The sequence below is a fragment of the Symphalangus syndactylus genome, chromosome 7 (assembly GCF_028878055.3).
Source record: "Symphalangus syndactylus isolate Jambi chromosome 7, NHGRI_mSymSyn1-v2.1_pri, whole genome shotgun sequence".
In the NCBI taxonomy this organism is placed as follows: domain Eukaryota; kingdom Metazoa; phylum Chordata; class Mammalia; order Primates; family Hylobatidae; genus Symphalangus; species Symphalangus syndactylus.
Window position 1 is genome coordinate 60613891 of NC_072429.2, and position 24596 is coordinate 60638486.

The following is a 24596-nucleotide window of genomic DNA, read 5'->3' on the forward strand; positions in this document are numbered from 1 at the left end:
CAAATAAGCAATACAGTATAACAACTATTTACATGCCATTTACATTGCATTAGGTATTATAAATAATCTAGAGTTGATTTAAAGTAAATGGAAGGATGTGTGTAGGCTACATGCAAACACTTATATATTTTTTATAAGGAACTTGAGCATCTCAAATGTTGGTATCTGTGGGGGTCTTGGAACCAAACCCTGCGGATACCAAAGTATGATTATACCTACAGAACTGTCTCCAATAAGAATTCAATATTACTACTGCTAGGATTGGGACCATAGTACAATGTTATAATGCTAACATAATTATTTTACATTAATTTTTTTTTTTTTTTTTTTTTTTTTGAGATGGAGTCTCGCTCTGTCGCCCAGGCTGGAGTGCAGTGGTGCAATCTCGGCTCACTGCAAGCTCCGCCTCCCGGGTTCACGCCATTCTCCTGCCTCAGCCTCTCGGAGTAGCTGGGACTACAGGCGCCCGCCACCACGCCCGGCTAATTTTTTGTATTTTTTCAGTAGAGACGGGGTTTCACCGTGGTCTCGATCTCCTGACCTCGTGATCAGCCCGACTCTGCCTCCCCAAGTGCTGGGATTACAAGCATGAGCCACCGCGCCCGGCCTATTTTACATTAATTTTAAAAGTTACACATTTAATCGTTTATTTCTAAATCTGGGGGAAACAATTTTAAGAATAGATGTAGATCCTGTTTTAGAAAAAGACCATCCACAATCTTGATATATGAAAGCCACTATTTCTGAACTTCAATTATCTGCCAAAGAGAGAACTTTAATGGCAGAAGCAAACACCATATCACTGGATCTATTAAAAAACAGAATTATTGTTTCTATAGGATATAATCACTTAAGGAAAGAATATGCAAATAATAATCTTCTTGGAAGTTTTATATTTTAAACATGTAAAATGCCATCAGTTCATTGTTTTCTTTCTCAGAAAGGTAGTAAAAACACTTTTTTTTTTTTTTTTTGAGACGAAGTCTGGCTCTGTCACCCAGGCTGGAAGGCACTCACCACCACGCCCAGCTAATTTTTTGTATTTTTTTTTTTTTTTTTTTTTTTAGTAGAGACAGGGTTTCACCGTGTTAGCCAGGATGTTCTCGATCTCTTGACCTCGTGATCCACCCGCCTCGGCCTCCAAAAGTGCTGGGATTACAGGTGTGAGCCACCCGTAAAAACACTTTTAATGAGGGTTCAACTAAGCTGAATCTTTCATTAATTATATTGTACACCTCCAACGCATATTTAAAGGAAAAAATACAAGGAAACTAACTGGCAGAGATTTTTTCTTTTTTTTTTTTGAGATGGAGTCTCGGTCTGTCACCCAGGCTGCAACCTCCGCCTCCTGGGTTCAAACGATTCTCCTGCCTCAGCCTCGCAAGTATCTGGGATTACAGGTGTCTGCCACCGTGCCCGGCTAATTTTTGTATATTTAGTAGACATGGGGTTTCACCATGTTGGCTAGGCTGGTCTTGAACTCCTGATCTTGTGATCTGCCTGCCTTGGCCTCCCAAAGTGCTGGAGCGTGAGCCACCATATCCGGCCAAGATTAATTTTTATAAAAAACATTTTCCAGGGTAAATTTGAAGGTCAGGAGTCATTGAAAGGAACCAAAATGTCCTTAACATCTAAGATGCTATGTTAATATCAATATTAACATATTATTATTATTTATTCCATGTGTACAGAATAAATAATATCAATGTTTGATAAATTGATATTATTTATTCTGTACACATGGAGACTATAAGGAAAACCGGTATTTGTAGGAAAGATAGCAATATCCAGACATTTAGAAGAGGTCCTGTGTCTGATGTAATCAGAACTAGTGTGGGCCAGTTAACTGAGAAAACTGAATTAAAGTGGAGAATTACAGAAAAAAACTAGACATCTTAACAATTGAACCTAAAACAAGTAAAAATATATCCATTTGTCTATCTTTTAAGGCAGGGTTTTTCATTGGGTATAGTTTCTAGTTGCAGTTTCAAGTTGTCTTACTTGCATCAGCCTACATAATTATTTTGCTTTAATTTAAAAAGTTAATACATTTCTTTTTTTTTTTTTGAGACGGAGTCTCACTCTGTCGCCCAGGCTGGAGTGCAATGGTGCGATCTCAGCTCACTGCAAGCTCCGCCTCTCGGGTTCATGCCATTTCTCGCCTCAGCCTCCCAAGTAGATGGGACTACACATGCCCGCCACCACACCCGGCTAACTTTTTTGTATTTTTAGTAGGGACGGGGTTTCACCATGTTAGCCAGGATGGTCTTGATCTCCTGACCTCGTGATCCACCCGCCTCGGCCTCCCAAAGTGCTGGGATTACAGGCATGAGCCACCGCGCCTGGCCTAAAAGTTAACACATTTAATTGTTTATTTCAAAATCTTGGGGAAAACAATTTTAAGAATAGATGTAGATTATGTTTTAGGAACAGACTGTCCACAATCTTAATATGAAAGCCATATAATTTTCATTTGTATATATGCATTGTTTGAAGCTTCTGACAACTTGATACTAAAAAACAAGTTTCTTTCAATCAAATTCCTGTAAAGGTTTTCTGACATCACTGTACCACATGTAATTAATCAAATGTTTTCTTATTGTCATAACTTCTCTTGTTGATTAAATGTTATCTGTTAATACCCATTCTCTATGATCAATTATCACTTGAGTGCTAGACTGCCTCATGGAGCTACAATCTTTAAAGTGACTCCTTCTTTCCACATACCTTGGCATTTTCTCCCTCAAGTCTTAAATCTCTTTGTTGCGGTAGAAATGCTCCAGAGCTTTTAGTATTTGCCTCAGTGGTATACTGTGTATACTGCCACACTGAATGTGACCCTATATTATTCTCCAATATCCTTGGAAAATATTATTCCGTTTATTTTGGGAAACCTCAGACTTCCCAATGATGCTTTTAATATTGACATGACTACTATCCAACTCATCTTTTTGCTGCTCTCATAGTGTAGGTTGGGGTGGTTCTGTTTAACTTAAACCTTTGTATTTCAACCCTCATCTTCATCTTTATCCCTGGGATGGGTTTTGAGAATTACTCTGTGACATTCACTTTTACATATTTGAAAGCAGCTTTGCTTCATTGCAAAGTTACTCTCAAAAGCTGACAAGAAAGGCAATGCTAGTTCTTTAAGTTCTGGTGCTGTCAATACTCTAGGGATTGTTCTTTCATTGATTTGTATTTGTACTTGATTTTGTGCTGTGATTATTTTCAAGCTACTTAGATTGCTGGCAGGGAAATCAAACAATCAATAGTCAGTGCTTTCGTTGTATCTGTATAATCACATGCAAATTCTAGAGATGCCCTGAACTCTAAGTAAGCGGTAAAGTTCAGGCTCTACATGACTTGCTTAGCAATGGATGTTTAGAAGTTTTGTATACTTGCAGTTTTTCAGGTGGTTAATTCTAAAGTCCACTTAAAACCAATGCTGTTTCGCTATGAACAGTAAAACAGGCTACATTTTAAGTTGATTTTATATAGATATTTTAACATTTAAGAACAATACTATACATCTTAATATTCACTTTTAAGATTAAAGATAAACTCATGAATACTTATAAAGTATTCGATATCATTCTAAGATCGGTGTTATAGTAGAAGGTAGTTATTTCTGTCAAATACTTCGAGAGCCTACACTGACTCAAAGATTACATGTTCTAGATTGACCATCTCCGGATAACCTCTATTTTAAGTGGACTCTATCAAGCAATTCCTCTTCTCCTTAAGCTCTGGTAGGAGAGCCAGGCTCCAGTACCCTTGGAAATGAGAGAAGCCTGGTTTGTTTTCTTTCATTATGAAAACCCAGATCAAGGCATGTTTTTCAGCTGCTTCGAGGATGGTTTATTCTGGCAGGTGGAGGAGGGAAACTCTATACACACATAAGCATTTAGGGCACGACAAAGATGTCAACAGAATAAAGAGCCAAGTACAATTCTTCCCCTCACCGCCCAGTTCCCCGTCCTGCCGGGAAGAGCGCGGAGAAGCGACTTAAAGGTACAGTGTCTACACCCCCGCTGGCTAAAAAAGCTTGCAAATCAATCTTTTAAAATGGTTTATTGTGTTTTCCTCGATTCCTCAATAATCTGAGAGTGATGAGAAGACTAGACTGTTACTGTGGCTTTATTACAGCCATCCATAGTAGTACAATGGGATATTTAATTTAAACATCCACAAGGCACTCAGCATAGCACACTTTCCTGCGCGGATTGCTGCTCGCCACTTCCAGGAATACCCTCCCACCCAGACCAAGGAAGGCAGCTCAGTCCAGCGCCTCCCGTCCCGCCCCGCCCCAAGGGGAGGTGCCCAGCTCTCCCCGCCCCTCGCCCTCGCCCTCGCCCCGCCCCGTCGCGTAACCCGGATACACACCCACGCTCCCCTTTCACCTCGCGGCCGTAGGCTAACGTGGAAGTCGGACCAGCCGGCCGGCGGAAGAGCCTAGACCGCGCTGCCTGGCGAGTCAGGCGCGCAGGGCGGCGTTGGTAGTCTTCGCGGCGCAACTCGGCCTTTCCTGGGAGGGAGTGATGGGGCGCACCGGGGCCGGGGAGCGGGCGCCGGTGTAGCCCGTGCGGCGCCTGGCCCGGAGCGCGGCGGCGGGCGCTGGGAGGCCTGTGAGAGCCGCAGCCCGGAGCGCCCGGCTTCCCGCGCCATGGCCCCCATGGGCATCCGCCTTTCCCCACTGGGGGTGGCCGTGTTTTGCCTGCTGGGGCTCGGCGTCCTCTACCACCTCTACTCTGGCTTCTTGGCCGGCCGCTTCAGCCTCTTCGGCCTGGGCGGCGAGCCTGGCGGAGGCGCGGCGGGGCCCGCGGCCGCGGCCGACGGGGGCACCGTGGACTTGCGCGAGATGCTGGCTGTGTCAGTGCTGGCAGCAGTCCGCGGCGGCGACGAGGTGAGGCGCGTCCGCGAGAGCAACGTCCTCCACGAGAAGTCCAAGGGGAAGACGCGCGAGGGAGCCGAGGACAAGATGACCAGCGGCGACGTGCTGTCCAACCGCAAGATGTTCTACCTGCTCAAGACCGCCTTCCCCAGCGTCCAGGTGGGAGCCCACGGGCGGAGCGCCCACTGGAGCCGGGTAGCGCGTCTCGGCCCGTCGACTCAACAGTATGGGGTGTGGAGCTTCTGTTTCCATTTTGTAGATGTGGAAATTGAGACGCAGAAGTTAACGTGCACAAGGTCAGACAGACAGCAGAGGAGCTGGGTGAGGTTGCACGTAGTCTGACTCAGGGCCCGTGCCCTTTTGGCTTGTCCTGGGTCGGGTGTGCGCCGTGTGTACCTGGGATCAGAAGGCCTTGAAACAAAAAGGCTGACAAAGTTAATTGCACGCGCAGCTTCAGGCTCCTCTGTAGAATTAAGGGGTTGGCTAAAATCCACCAAGACCCTCTATCCTTCCTTGATTTCATCCCTAGAAGGGTCGAAACTGGAGTACATATTTTCTGGCTGGCCTGCCAGTAGCCAGCTGAAAGACCGAGTCTTGTTGCAGAGCTGTTAGTGTGCGGGGCATTTGTGTGTGCCTGTGTGCGCGCGCGGGGGTGGGGGTGGGGGTGGGGGTGGGTGGGTGAGGGGTGAGTATGCTCATTTCGCTGTCGTTTTGTCAGGACGCTCTTCAGTTTATTGTTTGCGGGCCCTTTAAGGAGGTACTTAGCAATATACCAGCTGTTGATCCTACCTGGCCCTTGATTAAAGATCCATATTTACTCCATAGAATAAGAATTAAATAACGTTTGCCTTTTCTTTGGGTAGGTTTCTAGGAAGGGAGTTGACATTTTCTTAAGGAAATCCAGACATTTTGGATTTGTTATTAATACTTTTTGAATTCATCATTTCACTGGAGCTGCTATTGAGTTGAATAAAGCGTATTTAAAATTTGCAGTTCCGGGAACTGCAAATTTTGTTGAGGAAGAGCTCAACATAGCGTAGCAGCACCTTATTAACGTATATCTTAACTCACCTAACTGTAGTTTTGGCCACTGGGAAGAAAAATTGTCTTCACTGGAATTTTATTAGATAAACAGTGATGTGCAAACCCAGGCTTCTTTGGAAGGTGACTGACCTTTACTGCTGATCTTGAAAGAGTTAGGAGAATATTGTCATTGTTTAGTTATGTATTTTGTGTAAGGCTTCTTCCAGTCTATCATAATATTGCTTTGGTTTTGTTTTTTATTCTCCTCTCTTCCTCTCTTTTCTTTTGTCTTTTTCTTTTTTCCAATGGAAAGGAACATTGGATTTCCTATCATGAGCTACTGGATACCGGATGTAATTAACGTTAGAACTTTTTTTTCAAATTTCTGCTTAAAACACAGAATATTTCCACTTTTTCTTCTTCCTTGCTCTGTTTTTATCATCACAAATAATACTTATCTTTTTTTGCATCCAGATGTAAGATGTGTTTATGAAATATTTTACCCCCTTTTCAAAACATATGTTTCCTTTCCCAAAAATTTATAGAGGAAACAGGAGATTCAGAGAAGTTGCTATTTAATGGTTATAATAGTACTAATAATAACCATATATTGAATATATTCTGCATGCCGAAATACTGGCTACACAGGACTTCATTTGATCCTTACAGTAACTTTAAGAAGTAAATTTTATTTCTGCCTACTTTACAAACGAGAAGTCTGAGGCTCGTGACACTCCAGCTTATATGAACTATCCCACATTTTAGCTAGATCTTTAGAAGGCTATTTAAAACTTATAATTGTAGAAGCTTAAAAGCAGTAATAGTGAAATACAGCAAACAGAGTTGATTTTTCTTCTTTTAAGTAAAAACAAAAGTATCTTAAATGTTGAAAACACATCTGTATGTGTGTGCATTCTCATTTATTAGCAAACAATAAGGGAATGGCTGCCAAGGGTAGTGAGCTGCATTTTATTAACACAAAAGCTAAGCTTTTGGAATTGCAGATGTTGAAGTCTCTGGCTTAATATAAAAACTTTTTGTTTTCTTGTGACTATTTGAATGTTTGCATGTGCTTCTGTAGTATTCATGTTGGGTCGTGACTGAAGGAATAGAGGAGGTTTGTGCTCATTTATACAGTGTCAAAGTAGGGATGGTGTCATGTTGAGCGATCTCCTTATACCCCTGTTTTTTTTTTTTTTTTTTTTTTTTTTTTTTTGAGACGGAGTCTCACTCTTTCGTCCAGGCCGGACTGCAGTGGCACTATCTCGGCTCACTGCAAGCTCCGCCTCCCGGGTTCACGCCATTCTCCTGCCTCAGCCTCCCGAGTAGCTGGGACTACAGGCACCCGCCACTGCGCGCGGCTAATTTTTTTTTTTGTATTTTTAGTAGAGACGGGGTTTCACCGTGTTAGCCAGGATGGTCTCGATTTCCTGACTTAGTGATCCACCCGCCTCGGCCTCCCAAAGTGCTGGGATTACAGGCGTGAGCCACCGCGCCCGGCCTACCCCTGTGTTATAGGCTAGAGGCCAAATATTGTAGCCAACTAAGTGGAGAATCACCTAAAAGAGTCTTTCTCCTTTTTTGCCTTCCCCTCTCCTAATGCCCAGAAGTACAGTCTTAAATGCCTGCTTGATTTTGAAGCCTCACCCCAAATTTCTTGGTAAGAGACTTAAATTATATCCCACTTAGTTTACTTCCTAGTGGAAAAAGACCATTGAGAAGCAACAGATACTTCTTTCTTTTATCCTAGTGCCCTATGTAAATGTAGAAAGATCTGTTTTCTCCCACTACTTTCCTATGTAGAGTCTGAAGTCTGAGCTTTCATATCTAATGTTCACTCCTCAGTGAAAGGATATACCAGGGGTTATCCTGGAACACTAAGCTGGAGACAGTTTTGTCCCCTGACATTTGACAACGTCAGAAGACATTTTTGGTTGTCACAACCAGGGGTGGGATGCTATTGGCATCTAGTAGGTAGAGGGTAAACATCCTATAATGCACAGGACAGCCCCCTATAACGAAGAATTATCTGCCTCATTTGTCAATTGATGCCCCAGTTGAGGAGTCATACTCCAGATAAGTGAGTGCTGTCTTAGCAAAACTCAGATGTCACCTAGGCTCCCTGGATTTCCTTTTGTCTTCAGTTTTCTTCAGGTTAGAGATCCCACAGAGTCCTCCGGGCAGCTAGTCTCCTCTTCCTAAACACTTTGGCAATGCTTGACTTCATTGTGTCAAAGTAATAGTAACTCCAGCCATTCGTAATGGCACTGTCTCTTTATCCTTGCAGGTAACAATGAAAATGAAGGCTAAAGATACTTTTGTGGAGTGAGTTTGCAGCCACAGAACAGACAAACTGAGATTTATAGTTTTGATTTAATGTACAGGGGACTATCTGTTTGAGGGGCTCCTGTCCTCAACTTAATTTGTTCAAAGTTCTGACAATGACTTATTTGAAGGTAAAGCATGGTACTCCAAGCTGGTAGCAGCCACTTGGGTCTGTGCCTTCCTTGACCTGTAAGATGGAAGTTAAGCTGCTCTTTTTCAACAGAAGTATGTCCCAGAAAAATTTGAGAAGCACTAATATGGTGCACAGAACACTTGCATTGACATCTTGTGCACTCACCAGCCTAGGTGGTACTGGCCAGTCATTTAACTTTTTTGAGCCATAGTTTCCTCTTCTGTAAAATCAGAGTAACTAGTAATTGGTGTAGACATAAGCACTGAAAACAGAGGGAAAGAATCTAGTTCAAAGGAACAGGCCCCAAGAGAGATAGTAGGAGAGCTAATTCTTGTAATCTGATGAGTTTGAGTAAAATGCACTTGGGAGAATTATTGTGGAAGAGATTGGAAAGGTAGGTAGGGGCTAGGTCATATTCCAAGCTCAAAGGAATTTGGATCTACTCCATAGTTTACTACTAGAATACTAAAAGAAGGCCAGATTTAGCTGACTTTTCTTGAGGCCTGCAATAAGCCATACTTTGGGCTTTCGGCATTTGGAGGTAGATAGGAACTAGTTAGAGACTGTTAGAACAGGCCATGTGAGAGATGAGGACCAGGACTCAAGCAGTGGGGAAGTTATGCTGAGCTTGTTTTACTAGCTAACATTTGCATAGCCTTTTGCAAGTCACAAAAATTGAATTAAACTTCTTGACATTATTAATTTATCTTCATAGCAACAAAGGAGGTTAAGTACTACAGCCTCTATTTTTCAGATAAAGGCTTGGAGAGGCTAAATAATTTGCCAAAGATTGCCCAGCTAGAAAATATATATATATATATATTTTTTTTTTTTTGAGATGGAGTCTCGCTCTGTTGCCCAGGCTGGAGTGTAGTGGCGCAGTCTTGGCTCACTGCAAGCTCTGTCTCTCAGGTTCACGCCATTCTCCTGCCTCAGCCTCCCGGGTAGCTGGGACTACAGGCGCCACCACCACGCCCGGCTAATTTTTTGTATTTTTAGTAGAGACGGGGTTTCACCGTGAGAATAATCTTAGAGTCACTGAGATTCACTTAATGGTCAGAGAATCATCTCAGGTCTGTCTAATTCTCTATATAAGGCAGTATAGCAGATGTAACAGAAGTATACTCTTAACTGCAGTGTTAAAAATGAATGGAAGGACTCAGAGTAGTTGCTTGGAGGATGGTTTGGAGGGGAGCAAAGTAAATACTAGGAGACCAGTTAGGACGCCCTTTTTCAGGTCAGAGCTAATATCTTTTGAATTAGGGTTATGGTTGTAGAGAAGATAGATGTAGAAGGAAATGAAAGAATTTTTAGGGATATGTCAAAAATAACTCCTCTATAGCTTTCACAATTGGGGTTTTGTTCCTGGTTAAGGGGAGTGGTGGTTAAGTTGGGGGGCAGATTATGAATGCCATTTTAGACTTGCTATGTTAGTGATGCCTTTGATATGTCCAAGGGGAGCTGTCAGAGAGGCAGTTGAATGTATGAGTCTGAAGCTCTGAAGAAACATCTGAACTGAAAATACAAATCTGTGAGTCATCGGTGTTGTGATGTTAATTGAAACTAGTTGTGAACAGAATTGGTTAGGGAGAGAATATAACATGAAAGGGAATATCAGGGCCTAGAACCAAGGATAATGAAGACTGAAAACAATCATTTAACAAGAATAGTAGCAACCAACCTTTATTAAATGCTTACTCTGTGTTAAGCACTTTACTAAGTTTGTTTTACCTTTTCTCTTTCAGTCTTCTTAAGAACCTTACAGCGAGATAGATCATTGTCCCTTTTTACCAATGAGGTAATTGTAGCTCAGAAAGGTTAGGTGACTAGCCTAAATTATTCATATACCCAATAAATTGAGGAGTTGGCATTTGAACTCAGGCACCCTATGATTAGGAGGTGAGGAAATGGAGACAGTGAGTAAAGGCAAGTCTTGTGAGAAATTGGGCTTTTAAGGAAATTGGCTGGGGTGTTAGGTGTATTATGTTTCCTAAGAGAAGGTTCTGTGCTTTCTTTTTGGTATATTTCTTTTTAAGATATGAGACACTACAGCATGTTTAATTGTTTATAGAGATATATTTGAGAGATAATAGTTGATAGTAAAAGGTTTCTATAAAGGTGGGAAGAGAATAGGACAGGTAGAGGGACGTTTATTTGTATGTTTAGAAAATAGTTATTGAGGCCAGGCGTGGTGGCTCACGCCTGTAATCCCAGCACTTTGGGAGGCCGATGCGGGCGGATCATGAGGTCAGGAGATCGAGACCATTCTGGCTAACACAGTGAAACCCCGTCTTTACTGAAAATACAAAAAATTAGCCGGGCGTGGTGGCGGGCGCCTGTAGTCCCAGCTACTTGGGAGGCTGAGGCAGGAGAATGGCGTGAACCTGGGAGGTGGAGCTTGCAGTGAGCCGAGATCACACCACTGCACTCCAACCTGGGTGACAGAGCAAGACTCCATCTCAAAAAAGAAAGAAAATAGTTATTGAATGCCTACTGTATTGGTCAGGGTTCTCCAGAGAAAGAGAACCAGTAGAGATTCCTTATTATAATAATTCCTTATATTATATTATAATAATAAGGATATTATCCATATTATATTATAATAATAAGGATATTATCCATATTATATTATAATAATAAGGATATTATCCATATTATATTATAATAATAAGGATATTATATTATCCTTATTATATTATAAGGATATATATTAAGGATATAAGGATCATTTTAAGGATATATTATACGGATATATATTAAATTATAAGGATATATTATAATAATAAGGAATTGGCTCCTGTGATTATGGAGGCTGAGAAGTCCCTTGATCTGTCAGCTGGAAACCTGCAAGCTGGAAACCCAGGAAAGCAAGTGATGTGATTCAGTCCAAGTCCAAAGGCCTGAGAACCAGAGAGCTGGTGGTGTTAGTCTCAGTTGGAGGGCAGGAGAAGACTGATGTTTCAGCTCAGCAGTAAGGCAGAAGAAGGGGCAGAGTCTTCTCCCTCCTTTTGTTCTATTCACACTCTGAACTCTGGAAACATTGAATGCTGCCCACCCACATTAGAGGGGGCAATCTATTTTATTGAGTTCACTGATTCAAATGCTAATCTTATCCAGAAACACCCTCACAAATACAACCAGAAATAATGTTAGCCAAATCTCTGGGCATTCCATAATCCAGTCAAGTTGCCATATAAAATTAACTATCACACCTATGGTATGATAGGTACTGTGTGAGGTTAGGATATAATGATTTATGGAGAAATGAAGTAAATGATCGATTCCTTCTTAAGGCATTAACCAGAAGTCCCTTCAAACCCCAAAGTAACTGAACTAGCATACTAATGGCATTGATTGTGTTTCGGGGCCTTGAACTTTGACAATACTGATGCAGAATAGTTTCCTTCCCCTTTCTGGAATTTAAAAGACTAGCCTAAATACACATATGTGTGTATATGTATTATATGTATATGTATATGTGTGTGTATATGTCCATATAATTAAATAAAATCTTTAAATAGACAAATGTGTCTTAAGAACCTTTGTACAGATGGTTCCCAACTTAAGATGGTTCAGCTTAGGATTTCTTTACAATGGTGCAAAAATGATAGCACCATTCATTGTAAAGAAGCTATACTTGTAGTACCCATACAACCATTCTGTTTTCCAGTTTTAATAGAGTGGTCAATAAATTACATGAGATATTTAATACTTTATTATGAGTTAGGCTTTGTGTTAGATGATTGTGCCCAACTGTAGGCTAATGTTAGTGTTCTGACTACAATTAAGGTTGGCTAGGCTAAGCTGTGATGTTTGGTAGGTTAGATGTATCAAATGCATTTTTGACTTCAGATATTTTCAACTTACGCAGTACAAATGCTTCTCAATTCACAATGGGTTTATCAGGACGTAACCCCATCATAAGTTGAGGACCTTTTGTATTACATAGCATTTGATTCCTGACCCCTGACTTGGTTGTACTAATTTTAAGGTATTGTTTAGCGTATAGATTTAACATTTTCTGTCCTCACAATTATGGAACACTCCTACTATTCTGTACCTATTCTCATATCTAATGCTGCCTCGTTTAAGCTGTGCTTTCCCTTCAGATCTGCACCTAGCTATTACTGTTTTATCCCCTAAATTATTTTTCCTATTTCCCCTACCTCCCATCCAGTAACAAGAATGTTTTTTTTTTGTTTTGTTTTGTTTATTCTCAGAGTTCCTGATGCAAGGTTGAGGTTTAAAGGAAGAGACTCAAATTAAATTGATTCACACGTGTGAATTTCTTCTGGCTCTTAAACTACTTAGGAGTATTTACTTTTATAAAAGGGAAAATGCATTAGTCAGGAAAGACTGAGTAGGCAATGCTGTAGTAATGACATCCTCCAATTCTCAGAAGCCTGACACTCTCCAAAGCAATTGTCCTCCATGAAGTGACTGTGACCTAGTTGATGTTGATATGTGATTCTGCCATGTCAACATAGCAGGGAAAGAGAAGAGATTGAAGAATTGGGCAGGAGCTTTCTTTTTATTGCCTAAGCCAGAAAGTGATGCGCATTCACATTTTTGTCCAAATTTTGTACATCTACATTTTTGTCCATATTCTACTGGCCAGAATTGCTCTCATTTGCCTATAACTACAAGGCATATGGGAAGTATAGTCTCCCAGATCTTCAGGAAGGAAAAGAAAAGTGGACATTGTGAGTACTAGAAATGCCTACACAGGAGGCAAATTAACCTAAAGAAATCCAAACTTGCTATACATAGAGGCTAACAAAAGGATCTGAGAATGTTTTGATAGTTGCCAGGTGTAGGTGGAGACTGTAAGATGAGCTATTATGTATCAGCATAGACCAAGATCAGTTTAGTGTTTTCTGATTTCTAGAACCTTTTTATGCTTACCCTTCTAAAATTATAGGTTCTCTAAAAGCTGCATTGTTCATTCCCACCATAATGGGCTTCTTTGGGAGTGATTGGCTTGGTGTCGGGAGGGGGCAGGGATTGGCCAGGGCTGTTTGTAGGTATGGGTTTTTGGAGCTTGGGTTGATTTCTTATGCTTCAATTCCCTGTTGAGGTCTTCAACAGGCAGTAAGGATGAGGAAGGAAGAGTAGGTTGAGTGGAAGAGGATTATGGGGAAGAAATGAAAAACTACAGTGGCTAAGAATAATATTGTCAGTTAAGATGTATTTATTGAGTACCTACTTTGGTTTAGACAATGGGGATGGAGCTACAGTAATGAAGAAAATTTGTGTCCTTGCACTCACAGAATTTACATTCTAGCTGATCAAGATAGTAAATGTAAACAAGTAACATGGTTTCTGATAAGGGCTTTGAAGAAGAAAAAGTCTGATGGTCCTTCTTTATCAATGGTAGTCAGGAAAGGCCACTTTGAGGCAGTCTCATTTGAGCTGAGACCTGAATAAGAACCAGGATGTCATGCAGAGATCTGGCAAAGTGTGTACAAGCAGAAGAATACAGTAAGTACAAAGGCCCTGAGGCCGAGTGACCATGAGAAGACTAGTAAGTCTGGGGTACAGTAAATAAGGGTGCAAACGAGAGAGATTACGGGATAGCACTTACTGCTGTCATTATCCAGATCATCGAGAACTTAATGTTGTATATTGTGATAAGGAGTCTGGATTTTATCTCTGCATAATGAGAAACCATTGGAAGGTTTTAAACTAGAGTGCCATGGTCTGATTTAGGAAGATGGCAGGTTGCTGGGTTGAGAAGGGAAGCCCTGTAAAAGCAGTGATTTTATCTGTTTTGTTCATTACTGTATCCCAATGTCCAAAACAGTTTAGAGTATACAGCCATTAGATGTTGAATGAATGGGTGAATGAATATACTGTAGGAGGCAAGAACAATTGAGGACTATTGTAGAAATCCAGGTGAGAGATGGTGGCCTAAACTAAGATTTTCTTGGTAGACATGATGACATATTTAGAATTGGGAGGTAGAATTTCCAGGGCTTACTGACTGATTGGATGTGGCATGTGAAAAAGGATTGAGGAAGACTTTCTGGTGTTGACCATAGCAACTATTGATAAGGTTTTTTACATTGGTGGGTAGTATATTTTTCAAATTTGTAGATGTGTAGTGTTTGTGGCAGGTTATAAATAGCAGTTATGCAAAAGCAGATTAGGTATTTGTGCTAATGTTCTTGTACTCCTGCTCTGTTTTTCCCTAACCCGATTCTCAGTGAAGATCTTTTCAAATACTGTTCTGTAATGTGTTCGCTTATACTCAGTTGCAAGTATATGGAGAAGCTGACTTGAATTGTGCAAAAAATCAGTGAAGCTCAGTAGTTGCCAGACTTAGCACTGCCGTTTTTGTAAGCTATAGTGTGGTTAAGGCCCATAAACTACTTCGTCTTTTCTAGGAGTCACATTTCTTTTTTTTTAAAGTTTATTCCTTTTCGCATGGTGTTACTGTTACCTTCATTCATCTGAGGTAGTCTGGCATTGTTGTTAAGCGTGGTTTCTGAACCAAAATGCCTCACCAGTGCCACACTGTCTTAATTATTCTGGTCTTGATATCTGGTAAGGTAAGTCACCACACCATGATGGTATTTTTTTTCCCCTCTTCCCAAAATGTGTTGCTTCTTGACTTTTTGTTCTACCATGTAATTTTCAGAAATGGCTTGTCCAGTTTCCAAGGAGAAGGTTAAAAAAAACCAACAACAACAAAAAACACCTGTGGGGATTTTGATTGGAGTTGCATTTATCTGCAAGCTCTTTTAGATTTTCTCGGTGCTCAATAATCAACTTCATATTATGGATTGGTTTCTTTCTAAACTTTGTACCTCCCCACTTGCTCCTCTCCGCCTCCCTTTAGCTTACTGCAATGACTAGGACCCTCTGCACATTGTTTTTTTTTTTTTTTTTTTTTTCTTTTTTTTTTTTTTTTTGAGACGGAGTCTCGCTCTGTCGCCCAGGCTAGAGTGCAGTGGCGCAATCTCGGCTCACTGCAAGCTCCGCCTCCTGGGTTCACGCCATTCTCCTGCCTCAGCCTCTCCGAGTAGCTGGGACTACAGGCGCCCGCCACCGCGCCCGGCTAATTTTTTGTATTTTTAGTAGAGACGGGGTTTCACCGTGGTCTCGATCTCCTGACCTCGTGATCCGCCCGCCTCGGCCTCCCAAAGTGCTGGGATTACAAGCGTGAGCCACCGCGCCCGGCCTTGCACATTGTTAATAGCTGTTATGATGGAGGGCAACTGGCTCTGTGTTGCACCCTGCAAGGTCTTTCACCATCTGGCTTCTGTTACTCTCTGACCTCAACTCCTTAGCCTTTCTCCTTGGCTCACTCTGCTGTAGCCTTGCTGGCCTCCTTGCTGCCCTCTGAACACACCAGGCACATTCCCACCTTAGGATCTTTTCATTTGTTATTTATTGGGCTACAGTGCACTTCTAGATAAGCCTGCCAGGCTTATTTTCTTTAGATCTCTTCACTCAGATACCACCTTTTCAGTGAGGGGATTCTCTAGCTACGTTACCTTTTTTTCAAAACAACTTCATTGCAGCATAGTTTTTATATCTTACAATTTGCCTATTTCAAGTATACAATTCAGTAATTTTCAGAACTGCCAAATTGTACAACTATCATCATTAATCAGTTTTAGAACATTTTTACCACCCTAATAATACCCCTGTCCCCATTAACTGTTTATTCTTGTTTTTATCCCTTATCCCAGGCAACCACTAATTGGTCTTTCTCTATAGATTTGCCTTTCTGGACATTTTACATAATGGAATCAAACAGTATATGATCTCTTGTGTGTTGATGCTTTCACAAAGCATGATCAATACTTATTGATTTAGCATGATCAATACTTTATTCCTATATATGGCTGAGTAACTTTCCATTGTATGGATATACCAAATATATTTATCCATTCATCAGGATAATGGATAAACTACTAATTGATGGAATTACTAGTTTTCTGGTTTTAGCCATTATGAATAATTGCCTAGCCACCCTTTCTTAATCCTATCTACCCCTTTTTCTTAAAGAATAACCCTTCCTCTAACAGTCCTTTCTCTACTCTCCAACAACACTCTTTCTGTCCTTTTGGTCTTTATTTTCTCCTCCTTATCACTGTCCAGCATACTACATGTTTTTGCATGTGTCTTGTTTATCTATACTAGAATCCGAGTTCCACAGGGCAGAAATTTTTGTCTCACATTGATCACTGTGGTATCTTTAGGACCTGTAACTGTGTCAGTCATATAGTAGGCAATCAGTAAACATTTGCTGAATCAATAAAGACATAAGTGAATAAATTGAATGTTTACTTTGCTCTGTACTGTAAAATATTTAATGATTTGCCAGGCGCGGTGGCTCATGCCTGTAATCCCAGCACTTTGGGAGGCCAAGACGGGCAGATCATGAAGTCAGGAGATCGAGACCATCCTGGCCAACACGGTGAAATCTCATCTCTACTAAAAATACAAAAATTAGCTGGGTGTGATGGCAGGTGCCTGTAGTGCCAGCTACTCGGAGGCTGAGGCAGGAGAATCGCTTGAACCCGGAAAGTGGAGGTTGCAGTGAGCTGAGATCACACCACTGCACTCCAACCTGGTGACAGAGCAAGACTCTGTCTCAAAAAAAAAAAAAAAAAGATATTTAATGATTTAAGTGGTTTGATGTTTCTAGACTATTACTATTTTTAACTTCTCCTGTGATAATTTGGGGTGTTTCAGGGTACCTTCTGGAGATTGCTGATAGTTGTGGTATTTTTTAAAAACCTGTCTGTGTGTCTGACTTTCTGAAGACTACAGGTGAGAGATGGTGTATTGACAATACTCATGTATTGTCAGTGCTGTAATCACTCTGGCACTGTAGCATGGGGTCTAGGCATGGCATCACATGTGGCATAAACATGACCTACTCTGGAAAGGGAGCTTGTCAAAAAGCACAGGACCCAACAGCCTGTCTGCTGAGAGTTTAAGTCCCTAACTAAAATCCAAATTTTGGGGACATTTTTTCTTGTGTGTGTGTATTATGATGTGATAGAAGTCTCGTGGTGAGGCAGTATTCAAATAAGATTGATGATCTGTTCTTAACTTAATTCTTTTTTTTTTTTTTCCTTTTTTTTTTTCTTTTTTTTGAGACGGAGTCTCGCTCTGTCGCCCAGGCTGGAGTGCAGTGGCGCAATCTCGGCTCACTGCAAGCTCCACCTCCCGGGTTCACGCCATTCTCCTGCCTCAGCCTCTCCGAGTAGCTGGGACTACAGGCGCCCGCCACCACGCCCGGCTAATTTTTTGTATTTTTAGTAGAGACGGGGTTTCACCGTGGTCTCGATCTCCTGACCTCATGATCCGCCCGCCTCGGCCTCCCAAAGTGCTGGGATTACAAGCGTGAGCCACCGCGCCTGGCCAACTTAATTCTTAAAGAACACTCAATTCTTAGATTTAGTCAGTTGTTATATGCCAGTTTACAAAAGTAAATGCAGTTCTAAAACTTTTTTTATTATGATTATATTTTTTATTTTTTTGAGATGGAGTCTTGCTCTGTCACCAGGCTGGAGTGCAGTGGCGTGATCTCGGCTCACTGCAGCATCCACCTCCGGGGTTCAAATGATTCTCCTGCCTCAGCCTCCCGAGTGGTTGGGACTACAGGCACGCACCACCACGCCTGGCTAATTTTTGTATTTTTAGTAGAGACGGGGTTTTACCAAGTTGGCCAGGATGGCCTCGATCTCTTGACCTTGTGATCCACCCGCCTCGGCCTCCCGAAGTGCTGGGATTACAGGCGTGAGCCACCACACTTGGCCAAAACATTATTTTTAAAACACTATTTTACAAATTAGACTATATTTTAGGATGCATTAAGAAGCACACTGTTGAAAACAGTGTTTTTTACATAGGATGGGACAGGGGCATACTTGACAATGTCCGGAGACATTTTTGTTTGTCACACCTGAGGGTGTTGCTGCTGGCATCTAGTGCGTTCTAGTGGCATTTAGCCAGGGATGCTGTTAGACATCCTACAATGCACAGGACAGCCCCACAACAAAGAATTATACAGTCCAAATTGTCAGTCATGCCAAAGTTGAGCAATCTCAATTTAAAGGAATCTGTAATGTATTTGTAAATGAATACTTACATAAAGTGTTATACAAACACATGTATATATATGTTATATATAGAAATAATATATTATATATAGAGAATATATATATGTAAGGGGGGTTGTGTGTGTGTGTGTGTGTGTGTATATATATATGTAGGTATGTAAGGGTGTGGGGTAAGGAGAGAATATATTCCTCTATTCTCCTAACAACGCTTCCTCTACTTACGTTTCTCTCCTTACCCTACATCCTTACATATCTGTATGGTAAGTTAAATTTATTTTACGTTTTAATTTTGTTCCTTAGTTAAAAAAAAAAAAAGGTAGAAAATTTGACTGTACCTCCCTATTCTGTGATATGTCTTTCTTCTAACTCTAGTTGCCTTGTGTTGTGTTCCAGAATATTGTCTATTTTCACACTTTAGAGCTATTATCTTTCATAAAGCATTGTTAAGGTTTAAGTAGCTTGTTTCTTCAATGCTCAGTTTCTCTATATTTTTCTATATCTGAATTATCTGTCTTGATTAGTCAACAAACCAGGCTTGAATATTAGATTGGGAAGCATTTAAAGACCTGATGTCATGGATTTTTTTTTCATTTTCATTTTGCAATATGGAGCATCAAAATAAATAAAAATAGGGATTTACTTATTTATAATTTGTGATTTTTGTCTGAAATGCTTTTTCTTTTGTAGTTTATCAAATAGTGATTTTTTTCTTACTTTTTTAAACTGTCACCTGTTTTTGATGCAGATTAATACTGAGGAACACGTGGATGCAGCTGATCAGGAGGTTATCTTGTGGGATCATAAGATTCCTGAGGATATCCTAAAGGAAGTAACTACTCCTAAAGAGGTACCAGCAGAAAGTGTTACTGTCTGGATTGACCCACTTGATGCTACACAGGAATATACAGGTAATTTTTAAACTGAACTCAAAACATTTGATTGACATTTAGTAGTAGAGAACCAGAACCAAGGTATACTTCCCATAGGTGATAGTGGCTCACTGATTATTCAGTAAGGAAGCATTTTTAACAGTAGTAGCAAAATGTTTTATATTGGACACCTATAATTGAAGAAAATTCTTTAGCCAGAATTTAATGTTTACTCGGGATATTAGGAATTTAAGTTTTAATGCATGTACATCTGACTTTGGAATTCAAAATAGTAAATTTCTAGGTATCCAGAAGGCAAGTAAGTAACAAAACAAAACTACTGTCCCTCCAGTCACCTTTTTTACCTAGTCCTAGTCAGATTTTATTTTTGTAGATTCCCCTCTCAGGCCTTGTTTCTTACCCAGAGGTAGCTAGTTTCTGCCTTTTCACTCTTCATTTGGTTTATATGTTAAAGTTTATCTATTTGTCCTGCTAGATGGTAAGTTCCCTAAATGTGGAGTCTTCTACCTTTTTACCTTTGTATTTCAGTGCTTTTGCACTGAACTTGAACCATAACAATCAATACATAACTTTGGAGAACAGGGAGAAGACAGTGGATGTATATATCTAATAGTAACTAAAATTACAACACAGAACTTTTCAGGAGTAGATAATAGAAATATGGAATATCGAGAAATTTGTTCATAAAAAGTTCTTCCTAAACTGAGATTGTCCTGTTCATATAATAATAACATTTAGTGAGCATGTCCCTTGTGCAGGGACTATCTTAAGTGTCTAATTTGATTTTTTAAATTAAAAGTTATTTTAATTTATACCTAGAGATGAGTGCTTAGTTATTGTTTATATTATACAGATAAGGAAGCTGAATTTAAGTAATTTACTCAAGGACATTCAGTTAACAAAATGGTGGGCTAGGAGAATAACCCAGGTAATGCCTGTAGAACCAGAACTCTTTTGTTTGTGTGATTTTTATAATATAAAAGGGTCTTCACTCTAAATGCAATTTGTTTTAAAACTTTTAAGTTCAGGAGTACAAGTGCAGGTTTGTTACATAGGGTAAACTTGTGTCATGAGGGTTTGTTGTACAGTTTATTTCAACACCCAAGTATTAAGCCTAGTATCCATTAGTTATTTTTCCTGATTCTCTTCCTCCTCCCACTCTCTATCTGAAAGGCCCCAGTGTGTATTGTTCCCCTCTATGTGTCAATGTGTTCTCATCATTTAGCTCCCCACTTAGAGAACACGTCTTATTTGGTTTTCTGTTCCTGTATTAGTTTGCTAAGGATAATGGCCTCCAGCTCCATCCATGCCCCTGCAAAGGACCTGATCTTGTCTTTTTTATGGCTGCATAGTATTGCACGGTGTATATGTTGCACATTTTTTTTTTTTACCTGGTCTATCATTGATGGGCATTTAAGATGATTCTATGTCTTTGCTATTGTGAATAGTGCTGCAATGAACATACACATGCATGTGTCTTTATAATAGAATGATTTATATTCTTTTGCACCAGTAATGGGAATGCTGAGTTGAATAGTATTTCTTTCTTTAGGCCTTTGAGGAATTGCCACACTGTCTTCCACAGTGGCTTAACTAATTTACACTCCCACCAACAGTGTATAAACATTCCTTTTTTTCCACAACCTCACTTGCATCTGTTGTGTTTTGACTTTTTAATAATAGCCATTCTGACTGGTGTGAGATGGTATCTCATCGTGAACCAGAACTGTTAGCCACTCCTTTAAACTGGCTCTTGCCGCGGACTCTGTTTGCTTGAAGGGATTGTTGTTTTGGAAAGACATTTCATATATATAAATTTTTTAATGAACTAAAGTGTAATACTGTATCCTGAATTTATGCACATTACTTTGACATTTGTGTGTGTTGTTTTTTTTTCTCATAGAGGATCTTCGAAAGTACGTCACTACTATGGTGTGTGTGGCTGTAAATGGTAAACCCATGCTAGGAGTTATACATAAGCCATTTTCCGAATATACAGGTATGAAATTTGCTAGAGCTTTCAAGAATTCTTGTTATTGAACCGTTTGTCTGTAGCATTTACTGTCATGTACCTAAATTTGTGTCCACTCCTGTATTAGTTTCCTAGGGCTGCTGTAACAAAAAAACACAAATTGTGTGTCTTAAACAACAAAAATGTAGTGTCTGACAGTTCTGGAGCCTAGAAATCTAAAATCATGGTGCTGGCAGAGCCATGCTCTCCCTGAAACCTGTAGGGGACTGTCTTTTTGTGTTTCTCTTAGCTTCTGGCAATTTGCCAGCATTCTGTGGTATTCATTGGCTTATAAGTGCTTATTCCAATGTCTGCCTCCATCATCATATGGCATTCTCTCTGTGTGTCTGTGTCTCTTCTCCTCTTACAAGCACACCAGTCATATTGGATTCAGCGCCCACCCTACTCTAGTGTGACGTCATCTCAATCTAGTACATCCACCATGACTCTATTTCCAAATAAAGTCAGATTTCGAGGTGCTGGGAGTGAGGATGTCAACATATCTTTTTGGGGGACACAGTTTAACCATAACAACCCAGAAAGTTAAGGTAAGCATTGAGATAAGATTATACTGGATTAGAGAAGGTTCTTAAGCCAATTAGAGTGTTTTTGTAAGAAACAGAAAGGACACAGACACATGTGGGATAAGATGATGTGAAGGTGGAGGCAGAGATTGGAGTGATGTCTTCAATAGGCTAAGGACTGCAGTCACCAGAAGCTAGGAGAAAGCCATGGAAGTTATTTTTCCTCAGAGCCTCCAGAAGAAACTAACCCTGCTGACCCCTTGATTTTAGACTTCTGGCCTTTAGAACTATAAGAAAATATATATATTTTTATAAGCCACCAAGTTTGTGGTACAGATTGAGTATCCATTATCTGAAATGTTTGGGGACCAGAAGTGTTTCACATTGCAGATTTAATGTATTTGCATATATATAATGAGATATCTTGGAGATGGGACCCAAGTGTAAACATGAAATTTATTTATATTTCATATATAGCTTGTTTACATAGCTTGAAGGTAATGTTATATAACATTTTAAATAATTTTGTGGTTGAAGCAAAGTTCTATCTGTGAGCTATTATGAGGTCCAGTATGGAATTTTCCACTTGTGACATCATGTCAGTGCTTGTCCTGGATTTTTGGAGCATTTCAGATTTTGGAATTTTGGATTAGGGATTCTCAACCTGTAGTTTTTTATGGCAGCTTTAGGACATTGATACAATGAGCATCCCATACTACCGTCATTTATGCAGTCATCTCCATTGTGTCTTAAGGGCGTGACTGATAATTGCATGAAAAGGCTGTCTGTGAAGTGGTGAGAAACGGAAAGACAAAGTTAATTTTTGATTACTCTAAAATTATGTATTTGTTTTGCTGAATAAATGTGAATCCCAAATTCGGGCTGCTCTGAGATTGGCTAAACATCTATTTGAGTGGTGGCTCTGTGTTTCAAAATCAAGTCCACTTTGTACTATCTGACCTTTTTTCTTCTTTTCATTTCAAATAATTTTTAAAGTTGATGGTTTGATAAGCTACAAAAGATTTATGCCATTGCTATGACAGTATACTGTAAGATTAATTATATAATTGCTTTATGGCTTATGGATTACCTTCACATATTTTCCTTAATCCTTACTGAATTAGTTTAGGATACACACTAGGCCGTTAATTTAGACTGCTGTAATGTACACCAAAATATATGAGGTTGAATACAAAGTAGTTAATTTTTCTCTAACAGACAGTATATAAGCAGCCCATGACCGCCAAGGTAGTTCCGTAGTACCAGGCATGCAATTCTATCTCTATTGTTGCTTTGCTGTTGTCTTCCTCTGTGTGACTGAGGATGGCTCACCACTTCAGCTGTATTTCACCCGTGGAAAGGGTAAAAGGGGAGACATGGAGGACATTTCCCACTAAGGGTTTGACTTGTGAAGTCAAACATGCATCTCTTCACCTCACATCCCATTGCTCAAAACCTATCTAGAACCCAGTCACAAAGGAGGCAAAAAAATATAGTCCTTATTTTCAATGGCCATCCAAACTAAAATTTAGGGATTCTGTCATTCAAGGAAAACAGGGAAAGTGGATGTTGGAGTACAGCATAGTACTGCTACACAGAGAGACACAGTTACTAAAATCAGTACTCTCACTTACAAATGAGGAAATGAGACTCAAAAATTTAATACCTTCCTCAAGATCACTCATGTAAATTAGTGGTAGAATCAACCATAGAAATTTTATTCAAATCAGTGTCACACCACTTTCAAAATAATAACTCCATAATTTCTAACATTTATATCATGTTTAACAATTTGCAGTATACTTAATGTTATCTCATTTGAACCTTTCAGTAACTGTGACAAGGAAAGACGTTATCTTTTTTCATAGATGAAAAAATGGACTTAGGAGCTCCTGTCATGAAACCATAAGTTCAAAATGTTACTCTAAGAAGTAACCACTCTTTAATAGTATCTTACAATTATTTTGTATTTTCACAGTTTATGAAGTGCATTGACATAAGTTTTTTCAGTCTTCAGTAATTCTGGAAGGAATATAAAATGGAAATTATGACTTTTTTAAATTAAAAAAACAGGCATATAAAAGTTAAATACAGAGCTTAAGTCTTTGAATCCCTCTTGTTCTTTTGACACTGTCCCTTATTATCTCACTATATCAGTTAGGATGGCATTTAGCTACACACAGTGTAAATCTGATTACAGTGGTTCAACAAGGGTTTCTTTTTCTCAACTAACGAGAAGGCCAAAGCATAGGTGTGCTTTAGTGGCTCCATAATACGTTTAAGGATCTGACTCCTCTCTTTTTGCTTTTTTTTCTTAGAAGATAGCTTTTTGTTTGCATGTTCACAAAGGTGGCTCTTCTCATTTACCATGGTTCTCTGTTCTAAGCAGGAAGAAAGGAGAAAGAAGAGAGACAAAAGGTCTACCCTAGATATTCTTTGTATGAGGAAAAAAATATCTTGAAGTCCTATCCATTAAACCTCTGCTTCATTTTATTGGCTGAATGTCACATGACACCCTTAGCTGCAAACAGAGCCTGCTATTCCGAAGAGAATTGGAAGCTCAATAAAGGAAGTGAAGAGGAAATTGATATTAGATAGGCAAATAGATTTACGTTCTCTGGGCATTGATTTCCACATCTGTACATATTAGGGGGAAGAATAGGGATAATAAAATGCCCCTTTTTAGAAACCTTTATTTAATAAGAATCTATATTCCT

At 39.9% G+C, this 24596-nt stretch overlaps 1 protein-coding gene across 1 annotated transcript in view; it reads left to right on the forward strand.

Moving 5' to 3' along the window:
* Positions 1-4408: 4408 nt before the first annotated feature.
* BPNT2 (3'(2'), 5'-bisphosphate nucleotidase 2) overlaps positions 4409-24596 on the forward strand; it is a 37332-nt gene continuing 17144 nt past the window's right edge. The window contains exons 1-3 of the mRNA XM_055286361.2: positions 4409-5050; positions 19200-19362; positions 21248-21343. Coding sequence (XP_055142336.1) covers positions 4664-5050; positions 19200-19362; positions 21248-21343 — 646 coding nt within the window. The 5' untranslated portion in view covers positions 4409-4663. The remainder of the gene's footprint in view (positions 5051-19199; positions 19363-21247; positions 21344-24596) is intronic.